At 39.4% G+C, this 12,789-nt stretch overlaps 1 protein-coding gene across 2 annotated transcripts in view; it reads right to left on the minus strand.

The window, feature by feature from the left end:
- dlgap2a (discs, large (Drosophila) homolog-associated protein 2a) overlaps nt 1–12,789 on the minus strand; it is a 113,590-nt gene that overhangs the window by 19,424 nt on the left and 81,377 nt on the right. Inside the window, exons 4-7 of one of the 2 annotated variants that reach the window (XM_072365812.1) lie at nt 12,653–12,721; nt 11,326–11,485; nt 9,615–9,831; nt 997–1,056 (exon numbers count right to left, since the gene is read on the minus strand). In XM_072365812.1, the coding sequence (XP_072221913.1) occupies nt 997–1,056; nt 9,615–9,831; nt 11,326–11,485; nt 12,653–12,721 (506 nt within the window). Of the gene's footprint in view, nt 1–996; nt 1,057–3,698; nt 7,944–9,614; nt 9,832–11,325; nt 11,486–12,652; nt 12,722–12,789 lie in introns of those variants that run through there. The other variant, XM_072365811.1, reaches the window with a different exon arrangement.

Genomic DNA, 12,789 nt, shown 5'->3' on the forward strand with positions numbered 1-12,789 from the left:
ATTATTGGCACTATCACAAGCGCTGCAGACAGAAACAATAAGGAAAGTAATACAAAAAATAGCCAACAACAGATAACAATAGTAGACTGGGTGACTCATTATTCAAAGTAAACCATGGACAACTTGTGAAAGTGTAGAAGTTTGTTTTAAAGTGTTTGCGACAAAAATCAGTAAAAATATCCATTTCACGGTCAGTTCCTTTACAATTGTGAGTCTAAAATGTTGTTCTCTTGTTCATGAAAATCCTACTGTCAGGCTCGCATTTAAATAATGGCCTCTGCAGTCGCTCATGGAGACAAGCCCCTGCTTTAGCTCCAAGCATCTGCATGTCACTGTTTAGATGCATGCCAGTGTGCTCTTCACCTCTGCCTTCATGAAAACAAATTAGTCTCTTGTCAAGTAGATAGATCACTAAAGAGCCCAATGAAAGCTTACAACATTCAGAGGCTTGTGTTTGACTGAGCTTGAGTGAAATTCCAGGCTGTAGGATGAAGGGATGCTAGAAAGCAGGTTTAAGAAAATGATGTAATCATAAATATGCCAAGCGACAGCAGAGAAAGCACTCTCAACAATTACGTCTGTCAAGACTAAAGTCTCAGTCAAGCAGGGTGCTTTATTCTAGAACAAATGTAATGGATCCAATGCATCCTCTACAAAAGCTGTCATGAATAAATGAATAACACAAAGAAATCAACAACAACAACTTATTTTCAACTAGGGGATTAATCGTCTTAGTGTGGCTGAATCTATGCTGTTCAGTTTTAATACATTACAGTGGCCTTTATTAAAGCCCGTGTCAGCCTTATTTGGGTGTGAATGTGTTAGTGCAGAAATGTACTTCATTCATCTCGTTTAAAAAAAAAAAAAAATTTTTTAAAGTACTTTATCCTCATGCTCCCAACATCCACTTTCCACAGGACAGCTCATGTTCCATTAAAGCAATTTCTCACACTTTGAAAAGGTGTCAGCAGGGAATGTCCCAGGTTGTAGGTTTACCTGGGGTTGGCTGGGGACTCCAATCAATGCTGCAAGTGGAGGGGAGGCAGAACTGGATCCCTGAAAACAAGGGAGTGGGAGTGAGTGGGCATATTTGCCCAAACACACAGATGACATTACAGAAGACAAATTCAGACTGGATCCAGGAACACTTTGCAGGCTATGACCATCACATTGCAAGATGAAATCCCAATTAATTGTAGAATATGACATTTTGTCTACATCCCAAATATGTAGTACTTTCACAATCAAGGCTTGAAAATTGCGCAATGACATTGTTTTCTTTTGTTTGTTTTTGGCGATGGTGTTGTGCTGGGTAGCATCACCTCACATGACGGAAACCATGACCAGTGGGTCTAAAAGTTCACAGTTTGTGATGATGCATATTTTTCTAACTTTATCCATGTATCAATACATTCATTCTAACCCTAACCATGAACTTGCTGCTCCTAACTATTACTGTTAGGTGGGAATGAAGCAGAAAATTGGGTAATTAGACAAATGAACGGACTAAGGAAAAGATAGTGAAGGACGGGATTTCGAACAACAAATCTCTCGCGTAAGGGTCAGGGACTTACTGCCACTCACCACCCAGACCTTCTCTTCTCTTAGAAAAGAGTGGCAGCTGTCAGTGTCATCACGTTGTGAACATGAACAGAGGATATGTCACCAGAAGATTGACTTCAGCTGTATCATAGTAGAGACTATGATGACAAAACATAGGTACTGTATCATTCTTGTGCCTTTTTTGTGAAATTGCTACATATTTTTTCCATGGACCAACGTACCTTTAGAGAAGTTGCAAACCTTGTGTGAGACACACAAATTGTGGTAAAGATATCACACAAAACATGAGTAATAAAATTTTCCATGAATTGCTTGTTGCTTTGCTGCTACTTTACCTCCCCATGCTTTAATGTTTATTACACTAATACATCTTTCTTTCGGTAAAACCCACTAACATATGTTTATGGTTTATGTGGTGGGGCTATCATGGATCATCTGACATTGCTGATCCAGAGAGGGTTTCACTCACCTGAACTGCTTATCAAACAACTCTGTATGTAATTGCCTGTTCATAAAAGCCATAGGCAGGAGGAGATTCTCTGCATGAGATGCATCCTCAAAGCTGGAAATACTCCAGAGTGGTGTCTACTTGTTATTTTGAGTGTCATATTATGTGTTTGAGTATGATATTTTAAATGTGGTTCAAGTGCATTGCTTTCTGTGCTTAAACCTCTTAAAACCTCCATAAAATGAGCACATTCTTTACAATCAGGGTGAATGCTAATGATAATTTTCTGATTATTTATAGACACTACAACTTCTACAAATCCTCAAAGTGAGGGCATAACCATGCAACTTCAGAGTAGTAATATGTAAAGTGCTTGTTGAAGATTCAGGTAACATTAACCCCATCTTGGATAGTTGAACTTAGTGATCAGAAAATCTTTACTCAAACAGTACAATCATTAATTGTGTTCATTGGAGCTCACAGCCACCACAGCCAGTATGAAATTATAAAATTATCATTAAAAGGGAAGTGTTTACAGCAGGGCCAAACCAGTATAGTGCATTACCAGGAGACAAAATATCATCAAGTTACATTAAAAGAAGTCCAGTTGGGCTGGAGCAAGAAAAACGCTACACCTCCAAAGCGACTGAAATGTCGGGAGAAATGCTGTGAAGTAATGTGACAAAACACCGGATATCAAATGAAATTGATTCTTTTCTAGATCTAAATCTAAATCTAATTTAAAACAAATCTTTGGTAAAGTCACTGCATCCACATTTCTAACTATTCTTTTAACTTTTATAGAGCCTCAAACAAAACTTAACACAGCTTTACTTCAGTTTACTTCAGTTTACTTCTGCCTCATAAAATTGGAAACTGGCAAAGAAAGCTGTAGCACACTATATTACAGATAATCCGTCAACACTTCTGTTGTGCGCTGAATTCAGTTGTTGCACTTGTGTTGTGGCTTTTGCCGTCACAAGCTGTTGTGTTTAGCTGTGGTGTGACAGGAAGAAGAAATAATTAACTTTTAAAAAATAGAAGAAAAAAAAAGCACTGCTATAGCAGAGAATCCAAGAAAAGAGACAGGAACAAACTAAACCTGGACCGAGGCGTGACACAACAAAACAACAAGGATTCTGGCGCTGAACAAAGAACTTCAGGGAGTAATTATACAGACGAAGCAAGTGGCAAACAAAGGGCAGGTGGAGATAATTGGTTAATTGAATCCAGGTGTGTAGGGGCAGCAGGGAGACAACCCGTGAGCAGACACAGGAAACAAAACAAGAATGTAGTCTATGGAACAAAACAACATCCAACACCAAGCCTGACACATAAAACATGGAAATCAGAATGACTAAGAAACAATAAAACATTTTTCTGCACTACATGGCTGTGGTATGGTGGCTTTTGCAGTGCACTCAGCTCTCACAGTAAAGTTTACAAAAATAATACCACAGGAAGCAGACTAAACAGTTATGTCAGTTAAAATAAGGAAAATCACTTGGCTTGCTTTTCACTGAGGCTTATTTGCTTTTCAGTAATATAAAAGTAAACCCTGTGCTATGCCAAACCAGTCCACCAGTTCGTTTCTGGTTAAACAAAGCCTAACCCAATCCTGAATCCTGAAGCAGTTTATTTTTGGATAAAGAGGAACAGGTAAACATAATGTCACTGCAGTACAGGTTAAATTGTGTGCTACTTTTCAAAAACACTTTTTAAATGTAAGAATAATACAGTGAAGAGGCCCAGATTGGAAGAGAGTGGTGCACTTTATGTAAGGGAAATGGGTAAAATGAATACAACAAAAAACCTAATTAACTTCCAATCTCTTTGAAAAGCTTTCAGATTCAGCCAATTTAACAAAAGTGCTCCACGCATATTTGAGAGAAAACACTGGAAGAATCCTCATCTGGCTCATTGATGTTCTGCTTAAAGATACTTCTTGTTCCACTACACTTTATTAGAGCAAAGAGTTGGTGATTCCATATATAGAGCCCATTAATTGGACAGATAGTACAGACACTGTATATCCTGTGAATTGCCTGTTACTCTTTGCTGGTTACAGAATTCTGAAGAATCCTTGTGTGGTAGCTAGCCTCCTTTCAGAATTAAACAATGAACTGAACCAATTACTAGCACTTAGGCACAGTACATGAAATGCTCAAAATACTGAGGCCATCTGCCATGCACCGTTAATGACAATATTTTCATCATTCAGTGTCACACGTATTAAAAGAAGCCAATGATGAACAATTCTTTCTAGGACAAAACACAATTCAGCCATTAATTACACTTAGTCTCCCACTGATAGTACATTCTCAGTCTTTGATTCCTGAGCATTAAGATGATATATTACAGTAAGAAAGACATAATCACCTCCAAACAATGCCTGTTATTTATATTGTCAGATTATCAGACAAATTGAATGATTTTATATTTTCTAATATATCTACTTACAGTCCAGCAAAGATGTTTGTATGTGCAGTATATTCGAAAGTGTTTGCATGTAGATAATGTGAAATTGGGTGTTCAAAGACGCTACATACCATAACTGTACTTGTTTGTAATAATATTTGAGAGTATCATTAGTTATTTTTCCAATACATTACAGTTGCATGCAAAAATTTGGTGTTAACAACAATTCTTGATCTGATCTGATCTCCTTAATGTCATTTGATGAAATAAAAAGTTAAAGTGCATTAATGTGTGAAAAAAGCTCAATTTAAATATCTGTTTAGCTGCAGGGGATCATTTCCCCCTTTGAATTATCACCAAAATACAGAATTTGTCCAAACTTTTGCACTCAACTGTAACAGTACAGTAATCCATCTTCATCTAAAGTTGTGCAAACAGCATTTCACAGCATCACGTCCTTTTCCTTTTTCACTCGAGTCCACCAACAGCTCACATAGTAAACAGCATGTTTTTATAGTTATATGATAACTACACAGATGTTTTTCACTCCATGTTAGAGTGGCGAACAGAAAGAGTTAAATTTAAGAAGAGGTTTCCGTCATCATCATTGCAAGGATTGTTGAGATATCGTACACATCAGACCATTTTGTCAATAGTCTTTACTAAAGCTCCTAAAATAGTCTCTAAAAAGGTTCTTGAGACATTTTGATGCAATGACAGAACAGGAACATCCACCTGAAGAGTGTTCAGGATTTAAAGCAGTCCACTTGTATAAGTCCTGGAAGATATTTCATGACAGTTATGTCATTGCTTCAATAAGGTTCATCCTCCTTTCAAAAACAGTTTTTGGGGTATTCGGTGCATTTGTCACCACTGATGACTTGATACATTCTTGCAGTATCTTGCAATCCACAATGTATAGCTTTTCTGCAACCAATGCAGTCTTTTTCCATGGTGCATTACTGCAGGATTGTATATTACTTGAATGCCAACAAATACATGACATTTTGATCTGCATGTTGCTCTACATTGCATTGGCAGCTACAAATCATGAGCTATAAATAGATGCTGAGCTACATTTTGTCTGCTGAAAATGAGGTATGAGCTCACAGAGTTAGAGACACATATGTGATTTCTGCACTGTTGTAGTCGTATCTACCACTCCACAGTTCTACACTGGCACTCCTGCGCATTGAATCTCGCCTCTGGCCCCTCTTCTGCCACCTGTACCACAGAAAAGCTTGCTCGGTTGATGATCTCTGTGGACAGCTGTGGGTGCCCTCTTCTATTTCTTCGACGAGACTCGCGGTCTCCTGGGTTACATCCACACATCCCATTGTCTCTGCTATGACATACTCTGACTTCATAAGCTCTTGGACATCTGGTGATGATGGATCTGTATCAGAAAGAGGACAATCTGGGGCTGGGCTTGTAGGTCCAAAGTCTATTTCCAAGGATGCATCACGTGATACTGAACTAGGAGGGGATATAGTGACAGTGACCTCTGGAAATTGTATTTCATGTACATCTGAGGCTACATCATGAGCAATATGAGCAAGGTGATAGTCCATAGCTGGGTCTAAAGGGGCTAAGTCTGATGATAGATTCATGAAGCATGTCATAGGTGAGTCAACAGTTGGTAGGGGGGGACACTGAGTATCTGATTGGTATGCAGGTGGATCTAAATCTTCAGTAATAAAGGAAGAGTCTGTACTCAGGTCAAAAGGCTCTGGTTCAGGGTCCATAAACACTGAGTCAAGGTCATCTTGATCGAGGGAAGTTAGCATGACTAAGTCGAAGTGGACCAGATCAGCACGATATATGGGAGTGGTATCAAGCGGTTCTGGCAGAGGTGGCCATTCAGACTCTTGGGATTCTTCCTCAGAGTTTGGTTGGGTTTCTACTGAACTGGAAGCAAAGGTTGAGACTGATGCCATTTGCTCAGGAGGAGGGTCAGAGGGATAGTCAGGAAATGTGATAATAGGATCTTGATTTGTGTTGCTGTCAGTTGGGCTTGCAGGTGAGTCTGTCTCAATGTATTCTGACACCACTATAAATGGACACTGGATGTCAGTTTGTAGACCACATGCTATTTGATCATCAAGATCAAGAGCAGGTGCTTCACAGTCTGAAGATGAGCCTTGATCAATAGGGGTAGATGAAGACACAATTTGTGTGTTTGATGCTTTTGGTTCTGTCTCTGTTGAATCTGATAGATCTGGATTTTCTAGTCCTGAAAAAGGCAAAGACATAGTCGTAGGGTCTTGAGAGACTGGCTGTGGCTTTTCAACTGTGATAGGATCTGGAGACTCTGGATCTGATCTTTTGTCATACTCATGCTCCTCTGGTGGAGACACAGTAACTATAGGGACTGGATATGGTAGTTGTATTTTATCTCTTTCAATTTGTTCTGAATCTGTGGATTTCATTTGATCAGAATGAGATTGTCCAGTATTTGAATCAAAGTCATTAGCTGGGCCTCCATCTTTTAGTTGTGGTGTGATTAGCATTTCTTGTTTCATTGTTGATGAATCCTGAGGACATTCGAGAACTGTTTCTGATGGCAGTGGCACTGTATCTTGAGTGGTGAGTGGCTGTGTCGTGACCATGTGAGATGGACTAACAATTGCTTGGTCTGGCAGCTCTGGATCTACGTCTGATTTAGCTGTGGAAGGCACAGCAGTCAAGTCAAATATCTCTGGCTGGACTGTTCTAGCAGAGCCAGGAAGTATTGGGTCCAAAGAGAGTGGAATGGCACTCTCTACATACATTAACTGTGGACAGGCCAGAATGCTTGGGTCCATTGAGAGCTGTTTTGGCAGACTTCGACGAGCACCTTTATTTTCGTCCTTCTCATCTGGGCAGTTGACAGCAGCATCAGCGGTGCTTTGCCTGACCAGGACTTTGCTTCTGGCCTGAGTTCCCACAGACACTTTAGATATCTGGGGTTTCTTCTCTCTGGCCCCCCCAGTTCCTTTATCACCCAAAGTGGTTCGTCCTGGCCCTAGCCCTGATCCTGCTCTAGCTCCTGTCCCTGCACCAGTCCCAACTCCTTCGCTTAAGCCTGCCCCAGCTCCAGCTGCCATGTTCCCACCTTGGGGAGACCATGTGTTGTAATGCTGCGTAAAGGTGTTGAAATTACTGTTGAAAGCGCGTAACTCTTTACATAGATCCCTCCGGAGCTCAGCTAACTCTCGACGCATGGCAGATACCTCTTCCTTCCACTGCATGCTGATAGCAGCAGCCAAGGTGGCTGACTCTTTTATACTGGCCTGGATGGCTTTTGGTGATGGCCGTTCAGGTGCACTAGATATGGGGGATCTGAAGAGGCTTGGAGAAACAGGTGGTCCAGACACAGGTTTTGCTGTGGCTCCCATGTTATCTTGGTGGTAAAGTATATCTCTTCTGATGGGGCAGCCTAGATCATCATGAGTCAATGGGGCCGTGTCTGCCAAATCCTCATGTATACTGGTCTGGTCGGGTAAACAAGTTTCTTCCTGTACATAATTTCTGTCTGGAAGACAAATATAAATACGTATCTGTAATATGGCCACAGGTGTGAGCAGCTGGAGAGAATGTGCTTTTTATTGCCATAAAGCAGTAACATCAAGTCATGCACTGAATGCCATGAGTCAAAATAAGATAAAAGCAGAAATTTAAAGCCTACAATAGAAAATGGATTTTTATACTAGAATTTTGAATATAGTGTTGAAAACCAATATAACACTGAGAAATTGCTCCCATTTTGACTCATTTCAGGTAATGGTTTACACTGCCTTCTCAACCTTAATTTGTAGCATGCATTCTTTGCATCTTTTCAGTGCACAAAGGTTAAACTCTTAGATCCCAGAGCACATCACAGAGAATGGACAATAGATAGAAATAAATGACGCGTTAAAAAATCCTTGAGCAGTCTTCTCCTTTTCAGTGAGGTAAGGAAAAGTGAACTTTGTGCAATGAAAAGAGGTAAAGATGAGCAAAGCCTCCAAACATTTTCCCATCATTCAGGAAGTATAAGTATGAACCCTATTGAAACTGAGAGGTCCAGTTTGACCGACTGAATCAAAGCAATAATTGCCCCTTGTCCATAATAGAGAAAAAAAAATCAATTTCACACAAAACGTTGCATTATAGTTATGCAATATTTGAGTTTACTGAGAAAGCAGTGTAAGCAAACAATTGTTGGGTATTAAAAATTGACCATAAGCACACCTCCAGATGTCCACACCTCTAACTCTCCCTATAATAACACAGCTTATGTTAGTTCATAAATTTACTGTGGGAAGAGATGGAATCCATTCAGACTTCTTGTCCAGACACTTTTTCTTCTTCTCTTCCCACATTCTTCATCTTTACAAGGTCGTATCATTTCCTTTGTGAATCCAGCAATCATTGGAATCGTTGTAACCACCAACAGCTTAGAATTTGTAATAAAGGTCCAGTATCAGAAGTAAACGCACGTGTCAGCTGAGTAGGTTTAGGATTATTGTATTATATATGACTAATCAGTGTGACAGTTCAGTTACCAGCGGAGTCTTTGTCAGGTTTATATGATTCATTATCAAGTTTATGACACAAATCTTCAGCTTTGTAAAAGTATTTCTTTGTGTGCGAAAATTAGTTTTGAATTGAGACAAAATCACTCGTGAATGCAAGAAAATCTGAATGGTTCAGGGTTTTATAGAAAAGTTTAAACTTGGTTTATGAGTAAAAAATGCTCTGCATAAAGTCATGTGGCACTGTGAAAGCCAACAAATGGCAACACACAGAAAGTTAGACCTCAAAAGTGTAGTGGTAGGGGAGGTTATGTCGCTAATCTGACCTGATTTTCAGTTCAAACAGTGTCCATATGTGATTTTCAATAGGGTTCATAGCTTTACTCTCTGATGCATCCAGTGGATGAGCAGATGACGCATTGTATCCAAAATACAGTTGGATGAACTCGCTCAGCTCACAAGTGGTAACTACAGATATTATACCTCCATAAAAAATGGATACACACAAGTGATTCATGCAACGACACAAACCAGTTTGCACTAAGTGTTCATATTAATCCATACCACACATCAATGTCACATGGTTTTGGTATTAATTAGTCAGTTCTTTTTTAGGCAAACAAAAATGCTAACTTCCAAGATGTCCCTATTGTATTGTTCAAATTCATTTTAGGTCTAATTGTCCTTACCTGTAGTTGACCTGATAGTGGAGGTGACAGTTGACGCCATGGGGGGGATGCAGTCATCGTCTTGGGAGTAGCCTGCCTGGATGGCTCTCAGGTAGCTGTGACTCCGAGTTCTGAAGCAGCCAGGCAGGTCCAAAGCCTCCATGGCCTGAGATTCCACCTCACTGAACACTGACTCGCACACAGATTCAAACTGGCCATTTATTTCTGTTTCACTCACCTGCAAGAAACAAGAGCCATAAGTATGCTTTCTTCATTCTTAAACCACAGGGGTGTTTCTCTGTTTTCTTGATGAAATCAATGGGTTGGTGATAAAAGGTTGTCTGAGAAATTGTCTTTGTCTTCATCACTCAGGATAAAAACAAGGCTTGCTCCTGAAATTAAATGGAGTCCACATTTTTAAGAGCCAAAAAAGGGCCGATAGAACAATGAAAAAGCTGCTTTTTATAATGTCACAGCTGTTGGGATATAGTTTCATTTTTATCTTGCCTGAAAATTGTTGATAACCAGTCGATAACCTGTGAACTGGTGCCTTTTACTTTTATTGCAGTACCTCTTGCTTTCTGCAAATTGCCTGACAATGTGACAATTTTCATGAAGCCAAGGTCATACTGTGCTATGTGTATGACATACTTGGTCATTTTGTTGACAGTGATTTATTACAGATAGTTTCTTTCTTAGTATAAGTTATCTGATCATCACATTCAGCAATATCAAGAAACAAAGATACAAATCTCCTGAGATCTGGAATCATTAGGGGTTTAGCTGTGCTTCTAAGACTCCAAACAAATCATTACGCGTTTCTTTCAAGACGGAGATGATGATTTCAACAACTCCTGCTGCAGTCCTTTAATTAATCCAGATATACAATGTGAAATCAACGTGAAAAATAAAGTTTTTTTTTTAAAGGATTATGTGAAAAAAGAGAAGCAGAAACAGTGAAACTAGGACAGCCGGGCTTATCAGAGGGGATCTATTACTTTTCCATTTTTTTATACTGTTCTTATTATAAAACATTGGCTATTTCTATCAAATAAGGCAAAAGTTTTAAATGTTAAAGTAAAAGTATGGAAATGAAAAATCTTTTTCAACATAGCTACCTCACCTCATCACAGATTTCCTTATATTATCATTTGTTACATGCACAGCATTCCCACAACATCAAATCAAATTTATTTAGGTATGTTTTTCAACACAGGACATGAACATAAGGATTTGTGAAGTTGTCATCTCCAATCAAGAATGAGAAACAAATAATCATAACTAAAAGGTTTTAGTGTCCACTTTTGTAGTACATCAAATATCCTAGCCTTGCATTAGCCACATTGTTAAAAGGTAATAGAAAGCCTTTTGATTTGATCCTAATTGCAAAAGTTAATTTAAAATGCATTTTTCAAAAATATATACTGATTATGAATATATTTGCAATGACTTCGGTTACTTAATTTAATAAGATCTGAAGCTTATGGGTCACCACTGCATTAAATGTGAACCTTTATGTCACTTAATCATTTTGACCACACATGATCAATCTTGATCAGGTAAAGTTTTTTTGCAAAGTGTGAAAATGACAGGAGGCAAAGAGACAGGAGATGAAAATGACTTATGAAATGATTTATGAATGTTTGAAATGATGTGGAAATTCCAGAGGAACTCTTGTGAGGACCTGCAGTCCCTAACGGTGTTGCATTGTAGGGTTGGTGTGCACACTCACCTGACTCACTTGGCTAACACAACTGGCCTGACTAAGTGTGCTGACAGCTCGCATATAGCTCTGGTTTCTGGACCGAAACTTGGGTGAGTTGTAGTTCGTAGAGGGATCTAGGGCAAGGCTTGGGTGCATGTCCCTGGTGGCCTGCAGGTGGTAGCTCTGACTGAACAGAGAGAGAAAAAGACAAACAGGCAGGGAGTGGGACTACAGTCATGACAACAGTTTCTTAAATAGAAAATAAAAAATATCAGGTAACCAATAAACAAGCAGTTTCACCAATAGTAACAAATATATCATCATGAGAAAAGTGGCATTAGGAGCAGATCACCTCCTCTCGGAAACAAAACTTGAGAGCAAGACTAATTATGAGACCCCCCTCAAGAGGGGAAGCCCTTTCCTTCTGCTACTTTCCCCCACTACAGAGATGTGCCCATCAGTGTCCTTAGAAAAGCAGTTCGATTTCTGATGTGCTGAAACATCTGATCGATGCTTGGAAATGAGGGAAATGCAAATCAGGAGCTAGTTAGTGAGCAAGCACTTCAGAGAGAGCATCCCAGTGTCAGCCAGGTCAATTAAATCTGCTGGGCAAGAAAGATGCTCAGAAAGCCATGACTGGTTAGAAATCTGCTGGAGAGAAGATGAAGAAGAAGTGAGCTTTAAGTAAACTGAGGAAAATTATGTGAGTCACTTCAGGCGTACCAAAGCGAGGTGAGGTCTATTTCTAATGGCAGGGAAGGATGAGTAAGCAGTTTCTGTGCTTTTTATAGAGCTAAGAGTTGATGTTTGGTGGCAAAAAAATGCCAATGTGACTAAAAGTCCTCCAATCTATCTTGTGCTATTGCAGAAAGGCCCTGTGTATTTGCAAAAATAATATAAACTTTTAAAGTATCTCAAAACCTCCTAGAGCAAAAGAACAGATTTGAATGAAGTAGAAAACATGACGGAAAAGCTAAAAAGTAATGTGATAAATCTCTTGCATGTTTCTTATAGGGTATATATCCATGGTAATAAAAGGATCATATAAAAAAGAGAGGCAGAAACAGTGAAAACAAACCCTAACATTCTGTTTAACAAAACAATTTACTTCCATTCTGATGTAAAAATGTATTGGTGAATCATATATCTATATTCTGTTAAACATTGCCCCATGCTTTGGCAGTATCAGCAGATTGCCCTGGGTGACCCCTCATTGACTCGTCTTTAGTGTTTGCTCTGTGATGCATCCATATTGGATATGTCAGCAGGGCAGCGAGCCAGTTGGCTCTGAGAACTGACCACTGCAACATGGCAGCAACAGAGAGGTAAGGGGAGGCACTGAGCCTGTATTCACCTTAAGTCTGCAGCAAAATTGGTGATGTAGTTACGCATGTCACTGTTGATTTTATCCAGGCGGTAAGAGCTGTGGGTAGAGAAGAAAACAGAGTTACTGAGTCCCAAAAGGGGGAGTTGGATGGATGTGACTTCACT

Source organism: Leuresthes tenuis, unplaced genomic scaffold (genome assembly GCF_036924035.1).
Source record: "Leuresthes tenuis unplaced genomic scaffold, fLeuTen1.0.hap1 SCAF_15, whole genome shotgun sequence".
In the NCBI taxonomy this organism is placed as follows: domain Eukaryota; kingdom Metazoa; phylum Chordata; class Actinopteri; order Atheriniformes; family Atherinopsidae; genus Leuresthes; species Leuresthes tenuis.